This window comes from Balearica regulorum, chromosome 25 (genome assembly GCF_011004875.1).
Source record: "Balearica regulorum gibbericeps isolate bBalReg1 chromosome 25, bBalReg1.pri, whole genome shotgun sequence".
In the NCBI taxonomy this organism is placed as follows: Eukaryota; Metazoa; Chordata; class Aves; order Gruiformes; family Gruidae; genus Balearica; species Balearica regulorum.
The window spans coordinates 2,446,826-2,472,909 of record NC_046208.1 but is presented as its reverse complement, the minus strand read 5'-3'; the positions used below and the strand labels follow the sequence as shown (position 1 = coordinate 2,472,909).

General features: G+C 51.1%; 1 protein-coding gene across 3 annotated transcripts in view; it reads right to left on the bottom strand.

The window, feature by feature from the left end:
* The window catches only part of PLXNA2 (plexin A2), a 171,553-nt gene that overhangs the window by 129,542 nt on the left and 15,927 nt on the right, over positions 1–26,084 (bottom strand). For all 3 annotated transcript variants that reach the window (XM_075775789.1, XM_075775791.1, XM_075775790.1), the window contains exons 2-3: positions 19,749–21,003; positions 17,929–18,111 (exon numbers count right to left, since the gene is read on the bottom strand). In XM_075775789.1, the coding sequence (XP_075631904.1) occupies positions 17,929–18,111; positions 19,749–20,936 (1,371 nt within the window). In that variant the 5' untranslated portion in view covers positions 20,937–21,003. The remainder of the gene's footprint in view (positions 1–17,928; positions 18,112–19,748; positions 21,004–26,084) is intronic.

Genomic DNA, 26,084 nt, shown 5'->3' with positions numbered 1-26,084 from the left:
AAGGGAAGCGCAGGTTTGCTCCCCTTTGTTTTTGTGAACCCAGGAAAATCCAGGAGCAGTTAAAGCACATCGTGCCTCGCAAGTGGAGAACACCACGCTGGCAGCCACGGAGGGGGAAAGTCCCAGCCGGTGGCCAACACGGCTTGGGAGCTGCCACCTACCTAGCTCTTTGCTCGGTCCCACCAACCCAGCACTGGGATCAGGGCTGGGTCCTACTGCTTGAGAGATGAGATCTCGGTCCTTTCGACAGTCCATAAAACTGCCACCTGATCTGCTCTCCAGCTTGCTCTAAAGGCACCTTTCAGGATGTAGCCGCTATTAGAGGAGGGTAACATGAGAAAAGTGGCATTATTCTAATATGGCTTTATTCTTCCCTTACTCTTTCATCCTGGAAGCACAGTACAGAGAGCACCCGTTCTGCGCTGATACACCGCGACCTCCAGCAACTCCGCTCACCCCTTGCAAGCCCAGGCTCCTCGTCCCTCACGGGGGGACAGCAAGGCTTTACCTCCTCTCAGACAACTTGGGATGTGCCGATAGGAAAAGCTGCACAAGCCTGGAGTACGGTTAAGAGGCATTGTCTGATGACAGGGTCCAGCTGGTCTTTCACTCACCTCCTCAAGGCCATCAGAGATAGTGGTGACAGCAGGTTTTTGGGATATGGATGTCTGCCCACATTGGGAACGGGACCAGGACCCAGTGACTCATTTTTCACAGGGCACTGAGCAGCCATTAGACGTTAACGACTTTTGGCAACTACTGACCTGGGTCAGATTTAAACCAATGACCCAAAAGGGAGAGGTTTTGCTTTCCCCATCAGCAGCCCCTGGGAGCCATCCTCCACCGTGCTGCCTCTGAAAAAAAGGAGCTTAGAAAGGAAAGCCAAAGGGGTCCTCGGCTCCGGCGCAGGGTAACCCTATCAACATGCACTGCAGATAGAGGCGGCTTTTTCCCCGGGAGGAATCAAAGCCTCATTGATACGTGAATTATGAATGAAACCTTAAGCTTTTAAACTTTTAACCTGTGCATTTCTAAGAAAGTCTTAATTTAGCCAGAGACACGGCAGGAAAGAACAATGGTTCAGTGGAAGGTACTGGATTTTCTGGGCTTTTAAAATACACCCTTATTTAAGATAAATATTTCATTTACTGAGCCATTACCAAGGGAAAAAGGAAATCCTGATCCGCACTGACCAAAGACACGGATGGAAATCTGTGTTACACTGGATGAGAGTGACTTACACCGGCTGTCCCCCCATCCAACTCCAGCTCTGGTCACTTCCTCGGCAGCACCCGAGCCTTCTGCTTCTCACTCCCTCCTCTCATCCAAGTTTCCAATTTCGAGGCACACTATGAAAGGTTTTAACAACGAACAAAACACCGAACACCTTCCGCTGCCCGATGCCAGGGCGGACGCAGCGTCCCGAAGCCGGGCTGCCGCCCACCCACCACTCCGCTCTCTGCGATGCGCCTTCAGGCACGTTTTAGGCTGAGCCTTGCACCGTCCCGCTCAGCGCGGCAGCTGAGACGAGCTCAGGGACGGGTTTTATCCAGCTCCTGTTTGTGAATTTATCCCCAGCCAAAGGCATGGAAAGCTGCAGCTGGGAGAAAGCTCAGGGGAAGGCAGCAAAGCAATAACAGTGATTCAGTGCGACAGAGGTCAGGCCACCTCACACCAAAGAAAATCAGGGTGGGTCAGTTCAGTGGAAGTAACACTCATTAAAAGAATAAACTACATAATGAAGAGGGTAGGGTGGGGGGGTGCTTTGCTCAGGTCTGGTGAGGCACTGTTAGACCTTATACCATCGATTCAAATCCTTTTCAGCTTCCACTCCACTGGAATTCACCCAAAAAATCGCCTTGCTGACCAGTGCTGAATGAGATTTTGTTTATTTTCTAGACAACTGCGGGCACATTGCTTCCATCAGCAACAGAGCTGGCACAGATCTGGGATGTGAGCAAAGCCAGGAGCAAAATGAGCCAGAGACTCACGCCTTCTGCTGCCCTACAACTGCGAATTCTCCAGGACGAGGGTGCAGAGAATTGCCCGGGTGGAAAAGCCGTGCAAAACCCAAACCCAACCCAAAAAGGACAGGGAGGATACCGGTGTCACAGGCAACCCACGGCAGGAGAGATCACCTCTACAGAAAACAGCTGTATATGGCATCATGTCCCTCCATCAGTACACATCTGTTGACAATGTTATCTGGACACAGATAAATAGGTGCATTTGTATTTGAAGCCTTTCACACTTTGGAGCTTCATCGCCAGGTTTGTCAGCGCCCACAGCTTCCCTTACATTTTAGGCATTCAGGTCTTCAAAAACATCAAATTCCTTCCAGTTGCCCAACACCTGCTGGCTATCCGACTATTTCAGCACCCCAAATGAAAGGCAGCTTTGAAAACACAGGCCCAATTATGATATTCTGCAACTAAATTAGCTGTTAGACCTCACAAACCTGGTGAGTCCGTGGATCAGGACTTTAACAAATAAGCAAATTCTGCTGATGTGCTTCAAGAAGTTACAATCCCCGGCTCCGAGCCCAGAGGCATTAACAGAAGGGACATATATCTGTTTCAACAGCCCAGGACAAAGCCTGTTAACATCAATTTAAATCACTGGTGGATGTTTGAAGCAAAGCAGACAACTAGGTGACGCTGTCTTAAATCACCACGTGAGGGTCCTGCAGAGCGCAGAGGTCCAAGATTGGGATGTAGCAGCACTGAGCAAAAAAAAAAAAAAAAAAAAAAAAAAAAATATAAAATAGCTAAAGGCAGGATGCAGAGAAAGTGATGCTGTGGGCGAGCCTTGGGGTCCATCCCCGGGACGCACGCAAGGCGCGCGTCCCGGGGATGGACCCCAAGGCTCGCCCACCAGATCTCCTCTTGGGTGGCAGAGGAACCAGGCAAAACAAGGGTAGAAAAAGCAGAAGGGAGGCAAAGCTGCCCTCGGATCTGCAGGAATTAGACTCGGCCGCGTCACAAGCCAGCAAAACTCCTCATTTTCAGAGGAGGGAAGGAAAAAAAAAAAAATCAATCAGCCGCAAGTTATAAATAAAAGAGATGAAAGTTAAGAGTGAAACTAAACAAAGCCCCAGGTGGCCTTTTGCCTGGGGCACTTCTGCTAATTTTAGTTTCTCTGTTCTTGCCTGAGCCATTTGGTTCGATGACTGTACGGTTTTAGAGCGTTTACTGCAACTGCCTAAAACGTTACACACCGGGATGGTCCAACCTGAGCATCAGCGTGAAAGGGGAAGGCACGGAAAAGCCACTCGGGAGCCATCCCCGTGCGGCTGGGTCCCTGAGCTGGTCTGGGGCGGTCGAGGTGCCGGTTGCTGGCCATGCCATTGTGTGCACAGGTCAACACGTCTGCAGATCATGGATCCATCCTGCAGCACGGATGCACACGAACCCGCAGCCCCTTCCCCGCGCCGAGCGTGCACCAGGGCACGTGTACCTCCTGCTCGCCCCTCTCCTGGGGTGCCCTGGCACAGACCCCCTGCCCCGCACCCTTCTCCAGAGGCTGAGCGATGCTCCCGCAGCCCATCAGCACCTCTCCCCATCGCACCCCTCCGCTCCCTGCGGAAAACACCGCGGCTCTGCTCGGTGCTGGGAGGGGTGGCCGGGGGGAGCCGTTTCGCAGCCACCACATTTATTCCACAGAGAGAAAAGGCAGCAGCCTCACAGAAGCATCCTATACAGCAGAATGTATTTAAATACCTAATGAAGGAATAAATCTGCGAGAGGGAGACATTTACTGCATACTTATTCACACAGAGCCTTTGTGCAGGCGGGGGCAGCGGGGGGGGCGGCGGGACTGCGCACTGCACCTGCGCTCCTGGCCGACAGCCGCTTTGCCGGGGTAATGAATATGGCAGGATCCTATTAAATGAGACTCTACCTGTCAGGGAGGATATTGAGCGCTCCCAGCCTCCACATCCATTCCGGAGGACTCGTCTCTGCTAAGACAAGATGCAGCACCTTATCGACAAGGGCCTTCCCAGGGGTGTCAGAGAGCAAACACCACACTGGGGGGGGGACAGAGACAGATTGGGCCACTTTGCAACACAACTTTGCCTCTGCACAAGACAGCAGGGCTTTTTTTTTTTTTTTTTTTAATCCCCCCTAAGCAATATGTCAGAGGGTAGAAGTCATGAATTGGCAGCTCGTTGCATAGCGCAGGCTGCGCTGAAGGCCAAGGAGTCCCAAACCAAAGGGTGTGGACCAAGGTCCCAAGAGGACAATTAAGTCCTGCTATTGCCCTGGGGCCCTGGAAACGTGCTTCCTTCAGCAGGGGCAGAGCCCGGGTCCTCTGCCGTTTCACTGCAGGTGGAAAAGCACATTTTTGCTTTTGTTGTTCTGAAGGGATGAGAAGAACCCGCTGCTGCGGCAGAGTGGGGAAGGAGCAGCACGGGGCTGTGCAGAAGCAAGCTCAGGCGGGATGGCCGTACCAAGCGTATCGCGTTTGTCTGGGTTCGGACGCAGAAATGCCGTAGCCCATCGAGGCTGGGCCGTACCCCACGTCCCCAGCACTTGCTGCACTGAGAAGCCACGGAGCAGGGAGCTGCCCCCAACCTGCACGGGAACAAACCGAGTGCCACGAGCATCACGCACAATTCTCCCTGCCTTGTGCTACCAGAGCCATCGCCCCGCACCGACAGCAACCCGTGATGATTTTGCCACTTCCTTGCAGAGCAGGGCTGCGTGGCAGGGTGGTAAGAGTAAGCACAGGGTGGTGATGATGAAATACAAGAGCTCAGCCATTCTTTCGCATTTTACATTTCAGGAAACTAAATGCACCGGCAGGTAGTCAAGACGGATGCTGTGTGATGGAGCAGCAGCATCCACTCCCCTCCCAGCAGCCCTGCGCTCGCACCCAGCACCCCGCAGCATCCTTACACCTCCAGCCATCGCTCAGCGTTCAGTTTTACCTCCCCCACCTCCCAAATACAGCCAAACCCATCTTGCCCTTTGCTTGCCCTTCTGCCTGCCCTCCCTCCCCCACGATACAAAAGGTCAGTTTTGAAATTCAGGGGTCAGGAGGAAGAAATGTAGCAGGGTCAGGGGTGACAGAAGCAGAGAGGGGAGGATTCTCACCTCTCCAACCATTTGCTTCCATGAATCATCAGCCACAGAGCTCCTGCCAGGCGCAGGGATGCTGGGCTCGACCGGGGCAGTGCGGTGGGGGCCCGTGGGGCAGAGGAGGGTGCTCCCCTCCCGCAGCCCTGGACAGAGCGGCGCAGCACCCCTGCTCTCCTGCAGGCTTCTCTCCTTTTTTTTTTTTTTTTTTTTGTTATCCCAAGCCTATCAAGATGCCAGCAAAAATACACCTAAGTGCCAAACCCCCCAAAGCAAAGCTTCAGCAGAAACAGAGCTAGAGGAAATTAAAGATGTGCTTACCACATCTGGAGTTTGCATTTTCCATGTGCAGAACTGAGTGAGGCACCCGGAGAAAGCAAAGGTCCTTCAGGTCCCTCTCCAGGTGCCTGCCAAGGGGAGAGAGTTTGGCTCACGCTGCCTCTTTGCAAGCAGGGTCTGGGGTGAATAAATATATCATCCCACATTGCTTATGTCATCACTTATGTCCTAAACACTAGCTTTTGGGTTTGTTTTTTTTTTCCCTTTAATCTACATTATCACGTATACTCGCTATCTGCCGGACATCTCCATTAGCTCTCCTTTTCAAAACTGCTTCTCCTGCTGCCTAAAAGTTCTACCGCCAGAGCCACTCACTTTGGGAAACCCTGAGAGGATTCCTTCCTGCGCGGGGATTTTACAGCGGCCTCTGTCTCCTGAAAAGGTGAAACAACAACAACCACTACGCACAGGAGAAAACGAACGCACCGAGCATCCCAACCGACTCACAACATGACATAAAGAGATCGGAGAGCAAGGGATGAACACGGAGCCGTAACGTGTCTCTCTGGAGCACGGGGAACGCAGCGGCTGCCTCCCTGGGAGATGAGCCATCGCCATACGTATGTCCCCGAGCCAGGGTGGATGCAGACGTGGCCAGGAGAGAGGGCAGCCTCATCTCAAGGGAAGGTAGAGATCTCTGGCTGAGGAAGCACAGCTGCAATTGGGGAATGTGCTGCGAGAGCAAAAAATGCCGTTTTCATGTAAATGTCCCTAATAATAAAAGGGCGAATGAAGAAAGCAACACATACAAACAAGAAATAGTACATTTGTGCTAGAGAAGCAGAAATGATTCTAAAAAGAGAGCTTTATCAACATTTTCCAGAAGGCATCGGCTGTTCTTTAATGCTCCTTGAGGAATAACACATTGATCCTGCTGAACCTGGGCTGCCTGGTGCCTCCGATCACAGGTCTCTTAACAATCCCAGTCTCGATGCAGCACACTTAAAAATATTAAACTTGTTGGTTTTCTCAAGCAAATATTGAGCTACCATTCTCGCACCCCATAACCGGCATTTTGCGCTGTTTGCCCTGCAGCTGCACAGTTTCTGCAGCATTTCCATGGCAATCCCAACTCTTGAAGCTGCTGGTATCGGCCTCACCCCAGGCAAACCCCACCGCTGGCAAGAGGGTTTCCTCTGTACGCAGAGGATTTGATTGCTCTCTCAGCTACCAAGATCGAACGCTTTGCTTTTATTGGTTACGTGGATACCTTCCTCTCTGACCATGCTGTAATCATTTAAGCCGCACAGCTTTTCTAATGGCCAGTGCTTCCCTCTTGCACGGAGGGGTAAATCCAGTCCAAACTGCTGAAAATAAGTCCAAAGTGAAGTCTTTGGAGTTTATAGCTGGTAAGTGCCCAGTCGTGCTCCTAAACAGCTTCCCGGAGTGAGAAAAAGAGCTCAGGACGCTCAGTCCCTTCCCCACACTGCAGCATCCCGCGTGTTGAGCTTAACAAGCATCAGGGAAACGGGAGACAACGTCTGTCGCACCTCGATTAAATGTCTTACTAGTTCAATGGGAAAAGTGCTGGAAACACGAGGCAGCTCTTGTGGCAGCTGGGCTGAAGCACGCCGAGGGAATTTCCACTTTGGCTTTTAATTAATAAGTACAAGCTGCAGGACACATCTCCAGCAGAAAACAAAAACACCGCAAGAAACTCTCCACAACAGCTCCTCAGAGGAACAGCACCACGAGCAAAACACCGGTGCGGTGCCGGGAAAGCTGCGGCACGGTGACCGGCTCGCCGTTAGCTCCGTGCCCGCACCCTGGCACGGCAGCGCTCCCTTAAAGCTGGCAGCCTTGTAAAAAAATCAAGGGCAAATATTAGCTGTGCCCTATGCAATGGGATGTGTTTTGTTCTGAAATACGCAACGTATTTATCAGTTGATTACTAACAGTGACACTCACTATTTGTATCCAAAATGCAAAGAAAACAAAATAAAGTCATTTTCAGACAACTCCCGGGAAAGTTAGAAAATGATGTTATCCCCTTTCCTGGTGGAAAAACCACGGGCAGAAAGCAGCCTGCCCATCTTTCAAACTTCTCAGGCTCTCTTCCACTACACCTTAGCCCTCAACCTGTACCTTCCAGATTATTCTAGTTATTTATGTCTCGATAACAAGACCGAGTTCCAAGCGTGAAAGGCTCTGCACAAAGAAAGCAGGAAAGAAAGCCGGAGGGAGTCAGCCTGCTCTCCTTCGGCTTCAAAGCTCTGCAGGATGATTTAGCCCAAATATACTCAAGAGGTGCAACTGGTCTGAGAGTCAAAAGAAAGGAGAAGGTGGGAGGAGGGGACTCTGGTTTTATTCCAACTCTGCCATTCACTGCTTTAAGCGTATCAGATCAGGATGGTCCCTTCACTCGCGCGCTCCTCTGCGGCACAAAGTCTCTCAGAGCGGGGAGCTTTAAGAGCATCAGGCAAAAAGCATCAAAGAAACTCGGAACTGAAAGCAGGCAAAAGGATGCTCTGTTTTTCCACTAATAAGCCACTGGCTGCAGGATGACTAGCAAAAGCAAACATCGCATTAGTCAGCCAAATGTTAACTCAGAGCTGCGAGGTGGCAGGCTGCGAACACTCCCAGCCGCTCGGGAAGGTAAGTGCTCCCAGCTGGAGGCACAGCGATGTTTATTTGAAAGACCTTGTTTTACCCCACTGTCTCTTCCTCACCCTTTTTTCTTTACTTTCAGCAGCTCAAGGGACCAACTCTCCTTCTTTCCCACTAACAGGGATCTCGGGATTGGCATCCTCTCCAACCAGCAAATGCAAATCACTCTTTAAGTTAGTGGCAATGAGGAATTTAACAGGCCCCACTGCTTTTAATGAGCTGATGAGGGGGAGGAAGAGGCCGAGGCAAGAGGAACAGTTACCACCTACCGTCACGGCAGCGCTCTGTGCTGCCTTGCCTTGCGCTTTACAGGATGCTCAGCCTGGGTTGCGTAAGGCCTGCAGGCAGGTTTATGAGATTAAAGCCCAGCATACAATAAATAATTTAGCAGCTTACCACAAAAAAAAAAAAATATCCCGCACTGTATAATAGCTGGGCTGTATGATGTGTACATTCATTTTAAATGCACATCACTTTCATCTACATGTATCTATTTGATGCAAAGACATGTAACCGAGCGAGAAGGAACAACGGGGAAAGGTGACAGGGTCCCCGGCTGAGGAGCAGGCAGGGATGACGGGACAAATGCTGCTGAAGCCACTCACTAATTATTCCAGGCCTGCCTGCGCTCTCCGTGTGTTGGAGAAACCTTAAAGCCTCGCTCAGCCAATTATTCCTCCACCGTCCTGCCCCGGTCCCAGTCCCTGCAGGTAGCCCAGCATGGGCTGGCAGTGGCCGGTGGCTGCTGCCCTGTGCTCGGCACGGGCCGGCAGCGCGGCACAGAGCCCCGGCAAACCCCACGGGGCTGACAGCACCGGGTACAGCTTCTGCCCCGCCGGCCATCGTCCCCTCTTTCGGTGGGATGGCACGGCGTTTGCGGTGCGGCTGCGCCTCAAGGGCGCAGGGCTGGGAAAAGGGTTTTCATTTTGTAGACAGGGAATGGATGCCCAGGGAAACCTGCCCATGAGGGAGAGCTGCCTGACAGATGGGAATCACTGCCACGTCCCCTCGGTCCCAGCCAGACCCCCGATCCCTTTCAGCGTCCTCAGGGCTCACTGAGCCCCAGGTGGGATACGGCCACGTACAGGGGTGTAAATCACAACGTGCAAGTTACAGAACAGAAAATTGCAAGCTTGAGTAACGTATTCTATTTCAGCTCAATAAAACTAGTGGCTAACATGAGAAGAAGAACGCAAGCATCCCACCCTCGCAGTACCACCCCGTTTCTCTCCCCCAGCCACTAGACGTGGCTCCCTCCCTGCTTGATTCACAGCATCCGAGATTTCTTTGAGACACACCTAAAGAATGACCGTAATCTTCCAACCTACAGTTAAGGTGACAGCGGGGGGGGGGGGAAAAACCCCAACCCACAGCTAAAACCTAAACGTGTAGCAAGACCGAACGCATCCCACCCTCGGACGGCGTGCGTGCAGGGGGGTGGCTGGGAGAAGAGCCAGGAGTTGCTACCATTGCTGGTAACAAGCGGCGGTCACGTTTAGACTGAGCATTTTGTTGCTCTTTTCACCCAAGGGGCAGCTGGGAAAGCCTATGGCCCTACCACAGACCCTGGGGAACTTCTCCGGGGCAAAATTCCCCTGGGCTCTGCTCTCCCCAGCCCCTGGGAGCTCCCTGCCATGGGCAGGGGTTTATCTCCCTCCTCCGTTGCTCCGGCTGAGCTGCCTGCAAAGAGCTCCCCGAAGAAATGTAGGCATCTGCCTGTCCATGCATCTCGGCAGAAATGAAAAGAGGGTAATAAAAGGCAGGGGGAGGTGGGGAGACTATGCATCATAACAGGCGTAATGGACTAATGCTAATATAGAGACTGGCCGCATCCAATCCACGCCTGTCTGGCACAGCCATAAATATCGGGCCGACGTTCAAGTGATGGATTTGCCTTCGCCAACCATGCAGTATTTTACAGCCCCGCTAACGCTGTCGTTGCCCTGGCCAGCAGCAAAAAGCAACCATAACAACAACGGGTAGTAACTTCATCATGAGACTGAGGAAATATTAAAGGCAGCAGTCAGATGCACAAGGGAAAGCATAACGCCAAGTCCCATCACAAGCCATGGCCGTACTGCTTTTGCATGGCCTTTCACTCCCTGATTTTCCCCAAATCCCAACCTTTTTGCAGCAGCAGCAGCACGGGGGCCGTGCCAGCGCACGGGACACTTCCTGTGGATCCCCCCCGTCTCTCCCAAGACGTTTGTGTTTTCCACATTTGGATTTTTGCCTCAAGGAGGCATTTAGAGAAGCATCATAGCATGGTCTTCTCACAGTATTTCTTGCCACCCGGGGATTTAAGATCTTACAAGTGGACCAAAACTCATGTTATTTTGACCTCTGAGGATTTTAAAAGCCTGCAGAAAAAATATATGTAGTAAAGAAAGCATGAACTTCTTGACTTATAAATAGAAAGGCAGGAGTCTAATACTGCCCTTCCCCCAAAAAACCAACATCATCCACAACACAGCAACTTCTTCAGATTTACACCCAGAGGAAAGCAGGGGACAGTCAGAAAAACTAACACAAATTCGCAAAATAGTTTGATATTTTCCTGGTATTTTTCACCAAGATTACTTCAAGAAGAAATGCATTATTGAACTAAACGAAAATGTAGCTCTGCTGCTAGCACGAACGGAGGAGGAATAACTTCTGCCTCACTTCATCTTCATAAAAAGGAGATAATACCTCTTTTTATAAAAGGTGTGGGGATTAATTATCTTCTAAATATGTTAAAGACAACAACTATGTGTGCACAAGGGGGAGAAACAGCCTTTTTGGGAACCATTTCCCAATAGTTACTTTGGTAACTAGTCCCAAAGTACATGGGCTGGCACACCTCAGAACTCCCTTTAGCCTCACGTGTGTCGCTCCGAGCTTTATCCGTGCCCGTATAAAACCCAGGAGCACTGGGAAAGGTGAGATACAAGGCGGGATGTTTTTCCATGCATAAGGCTGTCCAGCCACTTGCAGTCTTTACGAGCTCCACTTCGTTTGGAAACGAATCAAATGCAATTGTTGCACTCCAAAATTTCAAGCTGATTTTTCAAGGTGCCTGAACCTGAGTGAGAACCAGAGTCATCGCCATCTCATGAGCCAAGAAAAAGATTAAAGCAGACTCCGAGCCCACCTGGCTCGATTTCACATACATAGCATTTCCTGAACACCTGCCCCTTAGCTCTCCTGCAGCTATAAAAATACATCTCAACTTCTCTCTTTTTTTTTTTTTCTCCTCCTCCTTTTACTTGCTCTGCCAGGCAACAGATAACAGAACTAGAGAAGTAACGCTGGGAGAAGAGGCGGCCAATTTCCTGCCTTAAGAGGAGGCAGGGACATACCTGGACTGCTCAAAACCAGAGTCTAGAGGGATTTGGCAGCTCTGCCCCTTCTCCAGCACCGAAACGTGCACGTTAGTGCTCTCCTTTGGCTTTGATCACTTTTCACATTCCCTTGCGCAAACTGCAATTAGTAAGTAAGACTCCGACCTCTGGCTACTAACGATAACAAATGTAAGGGACCATCGGGCATTTTGGGGACACATTTCTGGGGTCACAATTTGAGAGCACCCTTTTTACACAGATGAAAGCAGAGAGGAATTACTGTCTGAGGCTGGAAAATCCTTGGTTAGGGAGGAAAAGAATCCCAGCTTCTCCCACCACACCAGAGCAAATGAGCAGGAATACAGTACTGAATAAATACCCCCTTATTTCATGTCCTAGGGCAAGAAACAGAGACTTGTTTCTCAGACCTTTCAATTAAACAACTTCTTCAGTCACGCAAGAATCATCTGCCATCTTACACCTCTGTGTCCCAACAGAAGTCCACGCTCCGAGGGCGATGGATTGATCACTGAGTCAGCAAAGCAGCCGACCTTACAACCTGTAGCTGAAACTAGGCATCTCCTTTGGAAGGCATCTGCAAGCGGATGATTTTCCTCTGTTCAATAACAGCCTGACGTCCTCTTGGCTTCTCTACACACTGATGCAACTGACTTTTTCCTAAAGTGCTATGGAATGCGTGCGGGGGCAATAATTAAGGATAAATTAAAAGGATGAGATAACCATCCATAGAATGAAGGCAGATAAGGACAGGTTTGGACATATATTTCATTGTGAAAGACCTATTTTTATTCCCACTAATGGAACCAATTAAATCAGCCAAACTGAATAAAACTATCACATACCAAGACGTAACAACACACTTTAAGTTCGCCTTTCCCCTGACTGCGTAGTCTAATCAGTTATCACCGTCCCTTGCGAAAGCGGAGGTTCGCCTTTGTTGAAAGTGAGGACAGACGTTACGCACCGTGCATTCAACAGGTAAACAGGAATGCATTCCCAATCATGAAAACTAGTTACAGCACTATGTATTTTTCCGTAGCACTTCTCCAGCAGCTCTTCCCGTGTGACCTTGCACGCCAGAATTGATTTGAGCCACGCACAGCAGAGCTGCCATTAGGACAGCGTGTTACAGGAGTTCAGAACAACGTCTGACGCCCATTTATCCAGGAGAATGGGCTGTAAATTGAGATACAGGCACTATCCTTCACCTTAGGGCATCCAAAATCACCTAACCTGGGTTCTTGCCCGTAGTACCAAAGTTGGCACTGAAGACAGACAATGCAAGAGCACTTTCCGTTTGCTTTGTAGAAGCAAGCCCTGGGTGCAGAACCCAGCCTGGATCGCTCTACTACAGCCAGCACCCAGAAGCATGCCCCACACCTCCGAGCATCTTCAAGCACACTGATCAAAGCCTTGTCACCACTGGAGCAACTCAGTGCTGGGTGAAAACCAGCCACAACGTCACCATTACTGCTTTTCCCTGGAAGCCATCCCATGTGCACGTCCAGGAGCAGAGCCAGCTCAGGTGAAGGTAGGCAAGGGACGGCGAGGCTGCAGGCTCCCACTGCAAGAACTGTGTTTCTCCTACAGCAGGCATAAACAGCACGATGGTAAAATAATACATAGACGGTGCACTGTCAGACAGAGAAGAGACATTTATTTATTCTTGATCACAAACAATGTCCTCCATTGACAAGCTGAATGAAGGGCACTTCACTGATTTATTAGATCTAATAAGAAACACACCTCTTGGGATGAAATACAAGATTGATTTTTAGTGGTGAGCCATGCTGCTATCCCAGCCACTGTGCTCAGTCTGATGAGACGAAACCAGGCATGCACAGGGACAGAGAGAGTAGAAACAGCATTGGGTGGGAGAAATAAATAGAAAGATTTGCACGAGGAAGAGGAGCTGAAGTAGAAACAAGGCTTGCAATAGCAGCCCTTCAAAATGAGGGTTACTCTTTTCTTCCTGCAATCCTTCTCTCTCCCACTACATGTCTATATATCTTAAGAGAAGAGCAGCAAACTACTAGGACATTTAAGGGCAACTCCAGTACGGTTCTTGGGAAACCTCTGAGTCAGACCCTTCCCATGCATCTGCTTTTCAGAGGAGCCCCTCTAAATATAGCAAGTATAATTTTCACATCAGTCTCAGCATCTACCAGGCAAACCACATTAGCTGAGTTCCGTGGATGCCGTTTTCCATCAGGAAAAAGACAACTAGCACAGCAGTGCTTAGCTTGAGGCCCTATTAATAGCAGTCCTAATTATATGGCTGCAAATTTAATTCCTAGCAATGATTAGTGTCAAAATCAAAGGCATCACACATCAATATTGATGGAATTGTATGAAACCCATAAACAGAACAAGCAAGTCGACACATCTCCCCCCAGCAGTTAGTTGCTGTTAACTGTTGCATTAATGTCTCCTCTAATTCTGCTTGGTGAAAGTTATTTTATTGCGGGAATCCACAATTCTGAATGATTATGTCTCTAACATGATCCCCTTCCCCCTTGCTCCCCCAGCTACGAAGCTGAGAAACTTTGGAAGGAGAGCTGGACCACCAAGCTGCAGGCAGACCTGCATCCCACGTACCTGTGCTTTACCCAAAAAGTCATAGTGTCATCGGCACATCTGCTTTTCACTCACTGAGAGAAAACTGTTGAGGAACAGTAGTTCTCAAAGCCAGTGGGATGCCGGGGAGCAGGCTGGGGCATCGCGGGGTGCAACCATTTCGTACGGTACATGCATCGAACGCACTGCGAGCGCCGTGCCCGTGGCACGCCCCACGTACAGGCAGGCTGCGATGAAAGGCAGTGGGTCGGCCGAGCCAGCGCTACGCGAGAGAATTCCCCCTCCAGCACCGGGTTTTAATGGAGAACGGAACCATCGATTCACCCTTCTCCCTTCAATAGTAACCGAGGACACGGGAGGCACGCACGCGTGTCACCGGCCGTGCGAGGAGCAGCTGACCGGTGCGGGTACCGCAGCAGGTACAAGCACATCCTCAACCCAGAACTCAAACCCTGACCCCAGCAAACGCTCTGGTTCCCCACAGGAAAGATGCCAAGCTCAAGGTCAACTGACTTATCTGATATTATTGACTTATTTGTCAGCAGCTCCGGCACCAACACCCCTCCGGTGCAGCGCAGCTATGTCGAACTCACAGCGGGGCTGCGCGGACTCCGCGGGCGACCTGCCCAGGCTGCCGGCACCAGCCGGACCCACGGGGCTCCAAAACCTGCAAAGCAGGCGGCGAGCTCAGCCCGGGAAAGCCGCCAGCCTCGCCACGGGGCTCCGCACTGTCCCGAGCGGACAGAAAACTTCTCCTTTACACGTCAGCCAGCGCTGGCTGCTGAAAAGAGCAAAAAGAGACTTCAAATGTACCCAGGAAACAAGAGAAAGGGGTAGAGCTAGACAACACGGGGCTGTACCAGAAGAGTGCAGGCAGGGATGTCTGGGCAGGCAGGCAGGGGCTTGGGGACCATCAGCATTCAGCTCGCTCGGAGGAGAGAGGCTGAAGCAGCAGCAGCCACTCTCCTAGGGAACATCGCACCAGGCAGTTAGGTGAATAGCTAATGGGAAGAAGGACATCAGTGAGATAACGCAGCACTTTCAGTAATGAATTCTCACTGGGGAAGCACAGACAAATTTGAAAGATTTCAGAGCTGGCTCCCTGACTTCTTTCCTCCAGCTACACAAAAGTGTCTTTTTGAAACCCCAGACTGAGCCACCAGCTCGTTTCCAAAGTAAATCAATGGCTGTGGGAGAGGGAATAGGTGTGACGTGGCTTTCAGACATTAATTGTGTAGGCAGATATGCGAGGTGGTGCGCTGGAGGAGACAAGGCGTCTATCTGTAAATCTCTGGCACTTACAGAGGTGCGTACATTTTTACCACCCTCATTTCACATATGGGGAAGAAGAGATACGGAAACGTTTTACAGTCCTGAGCATCCCGAGCACTCACTGACTTTGAGACATGCCTGGTCTTGGAACACACACAAAACCAGGAGACAACCTGTTAACTTCCCACCGCAACGCCTCCTCTGCAGCGAGAGTCCCAGGAGCCCCACAGTTCAATGCAAAACTGCTTCCTACGCTTCACGCGGCCTCTCTTAGGCCGTGTAAAAGATAATCCCACATGTCAAACGAGAAAAGATTTACTAAAGGTGCGGACAGGACTGCAAGATAGAGAAGAACAACATTCCCAGCCTCATGTAGCAGAGGACAGGACAGCGATGGCTCCAGCTAATAACAGGAGGCATGGGTCCCATCAGCTGCAGGCAACTCTGATACATGTTAAATAAGATGCCACAAAAAGGCTGACCGTAGTCAACGCCTGGAACGAACCCGCTGGAGAGATGAGCCAAGTTCCTTAGTGCCTGGTTACCACTGGCTCAAACACAGGTAAGACGTGAAGGATTCCTGGAGCCCTCCTTCCCACCTCCCCCAGTCCTGCCCAGCCGCCCACCGCCGGACAGCAAAGCGGATGGGCGTGAATAGATTAACTTCGCATCAAAAAGGTAGGTGTTCGATGTGGAAAAGCACACGGAATTAAACCGCTCTGGAGAGACTGCTTCTTCTGTAATCCTACATAATTCATGGGATGCACAGTAGATACCTAGTGTGCAGGCACAAGCTGTTTGCTTTAACTGCCTCTAAATGAGGCACCTCCCCTATCCCCCCTCCCAAAACACTTCGAACAGCAAGTACCAGACTGCATGGCTGGCTTGGCGCTTGATAACATATGCATTTGCAATATGTTGAGGGTGCCTCTTCCATCCATTTCGCTGGAAAAATCCCGGCGCGCCCATGTGCCACGGCGGGTGGGGTGGGCAGGGAGGAGAGGGGCTCTGCTTACAAGCCCGCTCTCCCCCATGTTCAAAATCACCCCACTGCAACTCGAGAGGCACCAGGGAGGCACCTAATTTACTGCTACTCAGCACTTGTAGAGTGCTGAATGAATATTAATGAACTGATATAATTAAAGCGATGCAGACATTCAAGTGTAGTAGCTGCCTGTCCTTGTATCTTCCTGGATAGATGAGGAAGAAATTCCCTGCTGCTTACAGACACACAGAAAAAAAAATTAACAGCCTGCTGTTGATTACATTTGTTAACTCTTTCCCTGGTATGAAGAGGCAGGGTCTGCATTTAACGGGTTCACCTAATGCCGTCATTAATATTTGAGGTTAATTCGAAGGATCTCAGCTTTCCAGAGCAGCATCTCTAAGGCTGGTTTTGCTGGAGCTGGATCAGACTTCTGCACACACCCGTGAGCTGGCTTCCAGGTGCAGCTCCAACTCTGAAGACCAACAGCGGGGGCTCCCCTCCACTTACACACCCCAAGGCCATTTCCACACTCATTTTAAACATGGGGCTCCTGAGAGGGGACTAGTGAGGACCACACACCAGACGTATGTCTCTGCCTGACCAGCCTTTGCACCCCACTTACTGAAGAGCGGTCCAGAGGACTTGGGGGAGCGGGGGGAGGGAAATCACAGTTCGACTTCAAAATCCTAAAACCCAGCGGAGCCCTCCCACCCTCTGTGCTGGGGGAGGAAACCAGCAGGAGCATCTCTTTGCCCTGGGCAACCAGCCCCAGCGTTTGTGATGCAGAGGGTGAGGAATGTTATCCTCCAGGACTGATCAATCATCCAGCTGTCAGAGGGAAGAGCAGGAGGTAAGAGGCAGAGAGAAGCAGTAGGACTTTGCCCTGAGGCTTCGTTTCCAAAAGCAGCCAAGTTAACCCATTCCTATCTCTCCATGACCAAACGTCCTGCCACCATCAGCAATTTTACCATCACCGAGAGCTAACTCGCTGTCTTCTACCCAAGTTGCGGAAGGATTGCTGGGAAACAACTCAAAACTGCTGCAAGATTTCCACCAGGGTGTCAAAAAGGAGGAAAGATCCAAGACCTTAGATACAGCTTGCTGAGGTTCACTTGAACTCAGAAATTGCAAATCAGGTCCTCACTTGTCTCTAATCAGACTGGCCCAATATTGTCCTGATAATTTCTGCATCAGTCCCACAAACACACACACCATAGTTCACCGAATGATAACATGCAAAAGAAACCCAGACAAACAACAAGGTAACGCAGTAATATGCAGTGCGGGCAGTGCACACACGAGCTGGCACTGCGCCGAAACCTGTATTGCCCTGCTGCTGAAGGAAACCTCTGGCTAGAAGCACAGCAAGGTGCCCTCAGCCCGTGCAAGGGGATGCTCTGGAGCTGTAACGCTGCAGAGCAATGGGAACTGCGTAGCTTGCTTTGATCCCTTTTCCAGGACCAGGCTGCAACAGTTTCTACTCCATCTCTCCCAAGGCTTGGCACTTCTCTGCCTCAAAGAAACTGCAGCACTGATGGATGAACTTTGCCCCACCAAAGCAAAGCTCTCCGTGACCCAAACCCCGTGATTTTTGCTCCTGACTAGCTCCCAGTTTCATGCTGGGAAACATCTGTAAGACACAGCAGCAGCTACCCGCATCAGAGACTCCCAAGAGAGATGAGAAATGGATCCTGGCTCTCCAAAGCCACAGAAATAAGCTTACCTTCTTCAGCTTGCCAGTCTTAGTCCCCACGAACACCACGCTGTAGCCGTTGTAGACATAGGAAGCAACAGAAGTCATCCGGTCCCGGCTCGAGGTGAAGAGCGTCACCCCATCCACCGGCGTTGAGCCTCCCAGGGGCTGGTTGATGTCGAGCCCGCAGAAATTGTCATCGATGGGGACTGGCTGGAAAGACAAAGGTTTGGGACAGCTGTGAGTGAAACACAGAGCACGGGGCAGCCCCACACACCCGGGCTCACGTGGAGAGGAGCTGGCAGTGCTGACAGCAGGGTGGGAGCCACCACCGTGCCACCCCCTGCCCAGGGACCCTGCCAGCTTCAGCCACCTTCTGCAATGGCTTGTTCCCTTCACTGCCCAAGGCCAAGACACTCTGCAGCTGCCACAAAGTGTGTTTGGACAAGGCTGAGGAGGAACCTTAAGTGCAATAGACACTTCCACTCATTTTCTAAATCTACGAGGTTTCTCATGGGTTTAGCCCCACTGCACGGCCATGCAGGAGCTCTCTCCTCCACCGATTTCACCTCCTCTCAACCCGATTTCCAGAGGTGCTGAGGAATAGAAGCAGAAAGGTGCTCAGCATCCCCACATCAGCAAAGGCTTCCCTCGAAGACCACACCAGCCCTGCTGCTGACAGCTCACAGCGGTACCAGCGCTGCCACGCGTGGGGCAGGACAGGCGCCGGTCAGTCACCAGCCAGAGGACAGCAGGACACGGCTGATCCCACGCCACGAGAGGGGAGAAGATGCTGCTGCGCACTCCTGTGGGAGCAGCCACCTCCCTCCGGCGCAAACAGCCCAGCTCCAGGGCAGAGTTAAACCTTCCCCACGTGAACGTGGGGCTGGTGGAAAGCATCAGCGTGTCTGCCCTGGAAAGGGGGTGACCACACAGGGAACGGTCTCTGGCAACATAAACCACCCGAGCGCAGGAAGATGCACTCCTGCTCCTTCCACTGCCCAGCTGTGTGCTCTCCTACAAGCCACCTCGCTGTGCCTCAGTTTCCTTTCTACAACACAGGGAATACGGATGCTGCTTCTCCCTGGAACGCCACTTGCCACAAGTGAGGGAAAACCGCTATGGCGGCAGCTAAGTATTATTAAGTCGTATCAGCTGAGACTGCTTGAGTGAATTCCTACATGGCAGAGGTGGTGGGGTGGGGACACGGGTGGCCGCTCGCCATCACACTGACTGCAGGCCACTTATTTCCCACAAGGGACATTAACTACCAAATGCTGAGGCATATCTAGTTGCAACTGCGATGGGATGACTCTCTCCTGTGCAAGCCAGCACTCAAGCTTCTCTTCGCCTTCCTTCTTTCATTTCATTTCACCCATGTTTATCTCTTCCCAGCAGCCAAACTTAATATGCCTGGCAAAAGAAGGCCCCAGGGATTCTCAAGTCAGCCCAGGAACAATCTGCATGTGAATCAAGATTAAAGAAATCAGCTGAATAAAAATACAGAAGACACAACTGTCATTTGTATTTATCTTGTTAGTTTGTTGATACCACCCTCCTGCTCGGGGAAGGCGAGAGCCTTCCTCTGGCTGCCAGAGCCCCAGGTTGGAACAGCAAACACTTCCAGCACGCTGCATGCCTTTATTCCTCTGCCCTAACGCTACCCCTTCCTTTCACTGTCATCGCCAACTCTCTGATAACAACAGAGATCGAAGAGGAAAAGGACTACTATGTTCAGTGTTCAGGGAAGCTGAAAGATTGATCCTATTCCACAAGCTTATGTGCCGTAGGGCCAGGCACTGATACTGGCTCTCGAGGGCCACCACGGCCAACAGCCAGAGCATCCTTACCGCTTTAGTGCACTGGACGTCCTTCCCCAGCAGCCAGTTGAGCTCCAGGTTGCCTTCCCCCTGGTAGCAGGACTGCAGGCGGTCCTTGATCTGAGCGTTGATGGTACGAATGGGGAAGACGCAGAGCGCAGAGTCATCGGGTGGCTGATGGTACTGCTTCTGTCCCTTGGAGAAAATGGCAAAGAGGACATCCTCCTGGGCCGTGATATTGAGGGACTTGGCCAGCACTTCTCCTGGCTTGGAGAGGTACGCTGCTTGCAGGAGGCGGTACTCCGTGTCCCCCTTGACGCAGCCAAAGGGCAGAGAGACATAGGAGTGGAATTTGGGGTCGTCTTTGCAGAGACGGACGATGCGAGACGTGTAAAAGAGATCGCTGGCAGAGTTGATGGAGACACCCTCTGGGGTCTCTGGCTGAACAGTCAAAAAATAGACAAAGTTGCCACTGGCAAAACCATAGATGTAGAAGATGTCAAAGTGCGAAACAAGGGCCAAGGTATCTGAGGGGATTTTGATAAGGGATGAGACAAAGTCACTGTGGAGCTCATAATCCAACATTGCTGATGACTCCGGGTCCCGGGGAAGTTTGCGGCTGGAGAGGGTGGGGAAATAATCCTGCTTCCCATCCACCGCCGTGCCAATGAAGAGCTTCCCATCTTCACCTTCTGAGCGCACGATCACACCATACATTGTGCCCGTCTTGTTGACGCTGGAGAGGTAGTGCTCCTTTTTGTGCGAGGGCTCTACCAAGATGAAGAGGTCATCCAGGCGCAGCAGCTTGCAGACCCCCTGGTAGAGGCTGCCACAAGCCAGCAGCCGGTTCTCAGAGTAGTCAATGATCAGCAGCTTGTTGACATTGTTGGTGAGGGTGAGGATCTCACTGCATGGCTGGACGATGAGGGGTGGGTAGCAGGATTTATTGTCCTCCTCAGGACCGGTTTTATGAGCCACTAAAATGGTCAGGTTACCCGAAAGCTTGTAAACCCTGTTGATAGCTCCAACGTAGACTGCTCCAGTACCTTGGTGGACAGTCAGGTGGTTGAACGTCCAGTCCCGGTTCTCAGAGTGAAAAGTGCTGAACAAGGCATTGCTGGACACATTTCGGGAGAGAGATGCCAGGAAGAGACAGAGCAAAGCCACCGACCAGCCATCGGAGTCCGGTACCCGAGGCCAGTTCTTCCTCTGATCCATCCTGGGAAAGGCAAACTTTGTGTTCCCTGTGCGTGTCCTCTGCCCCAGCAATGTCCCTCACATGGTTCTGCGGAAAGAAAAGAAACACACAGAGCAAAGGATTAGATCCAGTGTGCCCTGCAGATAAAATTCAAAGGAGGCTTTCTAATTACACAGTCCTTGAGATAAAATGAGGACATCTCTAAGCCCAACAAGAATTAAGCAGGTCTCCTAACTTATTTCCGAACAGTTCGGGCTTGATGTTTTGCCGCTTGGTTCAGCCTCTGTGTGTTAATTTGTTATGTGGTTTAGCTCTTTATAACGTACTCTGCTCAGCCATGGGAGGGGATAATCAGCTTCAGCCCAAGACAAAGCCCGCAGCTCACACACCCAACCATCAATCCACAATCTTGGCTAAAAGGATGTCTCCTGCAGGGTATGTTGTTGGAAGCAACAGAGGAAATAAGAGGTGTTTTCTGCCTTTAAATGCTCTATGATTTAATTTGGAAACCTGAGGAAGAAGTCTCATGCGGGCAAGTTCATTGAGCATATACACACCAAAGCTGCCAGCATCTCCCCTCCACTCCTCCCCAGAGCCAGAAGTACCTCTGCAGGGGATTTTCAGGCAGAAACTTCTGCCTTCACAAGGTACTTCACTGCTGAAAAACGGCTGCCACCAGGGTGGGGGCACACGTTCAGCAACCAAACATTGCCAGCAGCACTCCATGCAGGGGAGGAACTACCAACCTGGGAGCCTTGGACAAATTCCCGGCTCTAACAGAACTTCCGGGTGATGATTCAAAGCTACACAAAGCAACAGCTTGGACACTGGGTCCAGAAGACCCGATGCCAACCAAATTTTCCATACAGCCTTGAACAGTCAGAAGTAGTCTCTCCTTCGACTGATGTGTTTTGACCCATATGGACAAGGCAAGGGAAGACTCAAGCTGGAGACCTCTGGCCAAAATCTATATGGAAAACGAGGCACGAAAGACAGCCAGGTTTGGTGGTTGTTTTGTTTTTGTGGGTGCTCCCAAAGCACCTAGACATCATTCAGGCCCAAGGGATGTCTGGAGCCCCGCTGACCCCCAGCCCCATCCTTCCCGCTCTCGCAGGCGGCTGTCAGGCTGAATTAGGAGTCACCAGGCTGGAACTTCCTTAGGAAATGGGCGCTCGCATCCGAGAGGCTCCAGCTGTGTGAGGCACGTTTACATCAGAGCTTTCCATCCGCCCTTCCGGACAGCGTGCACGCACAGGCGGACACAGTAGCTGTTGAAGAGGACCCTTACAACCCTTTGCCTGCTCCACCTCATCACCTAGCACCTCTGCTAGGATGGCAGACTCCCATAGCAAAAATATGAACCTTAAAGACAATCCAAATCCACACATTTCCATGTCTGCCTCATCTAATGGGGGACCAGCTTGGACCACCCCAGGCAGGAGGTATCGGCTCGGTTCCCAACTCAGCCCCAGTCTTCCAGCACCACCTCGGGCTCCCACAAAGCAGCTAGAAGCGATGCCAGCTGAGCACCCTGCAAGGCAGCAAGGACCCAGCTCAGCAGAGCTGCTCAGTGGAACCACGGGGTCAGCAGAACAACACCCTGAGAGCATCCCCGCACCGGGGCTCTGCACCTCCCTTGTCACCACAGACATGCCTGGAGGTCACTGGATAGAGTCTCATCCTTGCTATGATCTCCAGACCCGACCAGGACTCGTACTCCTGGCTTGACCTCAGCCTTGCTCATCACCACAGATGTGCCTGACCACCTGGACTCAGAAAACCACCACAAAGTTCTCCTTTCTTCTAAATTATGTATTCCTTACGTACTCCAGGTTGGACGATCAAAGGAACCGTTTCAGCCTGCCTCGCAAAGAGATGTTCTCCATCACCTCACAGCACCGCCGGGTCACACCGACCCTGGGAAGAGGCTGAGGATGAGCCACCATTCCACCTGCCCTCTCTGTGAAGTCCCATCACGGCCACGCGAGCCCCAAGCACACACACCAGGGAGAACTTTGCTCTCTTTGCAGGTTTGACTCTCCTCTCCTGCCCTGCGTACAAATGCAGGAGGCTGTTCCGTAGCACAGCCCACGCTCAGCTGTCCTCACCTGCGGGCAGCCATCGGTTTGATTGATGCTGATCCCCGTTTTGGTATTTAAAATAATTTCCACGCTGCTGGAAACCTACACTGAGCTCATAAGTGAGTGTCACCAAACGGCCGCTCTTTAGGCTTGTTAACGCCAGGAGCCGGAGACGAGTGTTTCTGAAAGGTGACAAAGGAGCCCTGTCCCTGGGCTGCACGTCTCGCTGTCACTGACAAGACAGGAGAAAGAGAGCGGTAATGGGTTTCTCATTCTGCTCAGGGATACATTTCCCCGGCTGCTTGTTTCTTATTTCCAGTCTCTTAATTTCCACCTTTGGCCGAAGCAGTTTCTCTCTCTCCCAGCGAGGACACAGACGCTGCTGCATTTCTTATTATTGTTTGGATGACTGTGGCAGAAAGCAGCTGCCCACGCTGCCACAACAGCACTGGGTGACCTCCCCGGCTCTTCTCATTTCAATTTCTGAGTCAACATCCCAGACCTGCTCTCTGAATACAGAATCTTTCAAAAGGGCACAAATCAAACCGTTCCCGAGGATCTGCTCAGAGGAAGGCTCTCCACGCTGCCCGCCCACGCGAGGGCTGCTGCTGACCCACGGTGGCACCGACAACCTGATCACGGGCACCGGGATCCAAGAGCAGCTTTGCTCTTGGACAACACAGCAATGCAGCCTGAGACACCGAGACGTCTGTGTGTGGAACGCCAAAAATACTAAAGCCTACCTCAGTTTCCCATTCCCTGAGAAGAAGAGATGCTTCTGGAGCAGAAGACTCTGGTCCAAGGGAAGCCCAAACAGTGAAAGAGATTCTGCAGAGAATGGAGAGGCTCTGCTGTAAAGCTCAGCGCGCACAGTCTTCCTGAGCAGATTTCCAAATTTTTAAAAAGTTGTTTCATTGCAAAGTGAGAAAATAACAGTGCAAGCTAGAAATTAATAAATTTAAATAATTAAATTTTATATACGTATGGGACAGTAGAAGCTCTTCACTTAGACCACAGCAGTTTCATATCTTTTCCAGCAACGTTTTCATTCCGAGACGGTACAAAAGCCAGGCTGGAGCTGTTGTGCAACAGAGCTGTCAGCCGAAGCCCAACTTCCACGCAGTGCCTTACAGTGAAGGCTTTGCAGAGTATTTGTGAACAGTCACTGCCAAAGGCAAGAGAGATCATCCAGGAAGAAGAATCTGCGCTTTCAAACGTTATTTGAAGATGACAGAGCATGGCCACAAACTGACATCCTACCCAAACGAGCCAGGGGACGACGATCCATCCCCAGCTCCGTAGCAGCCCCCACCAGCTCCCCGCTAGCCCAAGGCTGGGGAGGGGGCAAGATGTGGGTGCAGGACACGGATTAAGCCAGTGCTCAGCGATACAGACATCAAACATCCACAGAAACCCATTGCACGCCCTACGGAGGGGTTTGGGGATGGCCGAGCACGGCTGGGGAGTTAAACACCAGGGACACAGGAGAGCGGGCGATTTTAACTCTGATCCTTAATACTATTTGACCATTAATTTTTCCTCCTTTTTTTTTTTTTATGGAAGCGAGTTTAAAATACAGCCTTAAAAGCAATCTGAAGCTATTAGTAACGCAAGGTGAAAGAGAGAGTAAATTCAGGGACACAATATAAACCCAAGCAGCTGAAAGGCCTCAATTAGGCTGAAAGGAGTTATCTGGTATTTAAATAATTATTAGATTGAAGGAATAATCACAGGTCTGAGCCGATTTTTTTCCCCCACTGTCATCCTAATGGAGACTATAATATTATTATTCAAATGCCCATGATTCTCATTGAGGGGGGAAGAAAAAAGGGCTCATTTAATCTCCATGCGACAGGGCTTCAGGAGGCCCGATTAGTCATTTCTCTTAATTCAGCTGTCACTCACTCACAGGCACCACAGTTTGTCATTAGTGGTGTTTTATGCACATTAAAAAAAAAAAGGCAAAAAAAGGAAAATTAAAGCAAAAACAAAAAGACAGTCTCCTGTGGAAAATGAGGGATCAAAGGACCAATTTTGATGTCACCAGCACGGCAGCTGCGTTTGCTTTGCGGTGCCAGTATCTTTTCTTTTGGGGTAGGGTTGGTCTTGTGAGCAGTAATTTATACACAGCCCCCGCCAGCACCACTCTGCCCTCACTGACCACCTCCCCTCCGTCAGGTCCTGCACGCCTGGGACACTCCGTCCCCTCCGTCAGGTCCTGCACACTTGGGGACACTCCGTCCCCTCCGGAGGATGCAGCTCCTACAGCGCCGGCACCTCTCAGACACAGCAAACGCATCCTCACCTCCGCCCTGCCAGCCCCAGCTCTCCGGATCCCAGTGCCGGGTGCTTTTCCCAGGCTGTCCCTGCGTCGCTCCCACCCCGGCGGTCCCCAAGCACCCCACAAAGGGGGAGCAGAACAAGCGATAAAACCCACTGCGGTTTTTCTCCTAAGGCCACATGGGTTTGGAGAGTTGCTTCACAGAACGAAGCCTCCTGAGAAATAACCGAGCTGGTGGGGAGGACGACAACGGGCCTATGATTGCTTTCTGAGCTGGAGGTGGATTCTGCCCTTTTTGCTTTTTATAGTCAAGAAAGATTCATTGCTGCGAGGCCGGGAGCAGGGAGATGGGCTGGCTCAACGCTGCTGACCTCCCCTGCAGGTCACCGAGCTGTCAGAAATCCCCCAGAATTATCGAAGGGGTCACCAAAGGGCAGGCTACACTATATAAACTAAAATACAAGAACAAACCACTTGGAACAACCTCACCCTTGCACCAGCCTGACCCTCTCTCTTTGCATTGGCTCCATATTGTATCTGCTGGCTGGAGTGAGGGGGGGAAAGCCAAAAGTTTGGCCATTTCTTCATAGCAAACAAGAACACACGTACCGGGTCTGCATCCCTCCTGGAGCCCATCGGGAATTTTTGTATGAAACATTTCCAACCGTTAAAGCTGCCGTCGTGATTTATCCCCTCTGAAGCAGTGATGTTCAGGACACGTTTGTCAGCTACGGAGGAAGACCTTAAAATATTTAATAGGATTTTGTTTTGGTTTAATTAGACAAAAACTCTGAACCCAACTGATC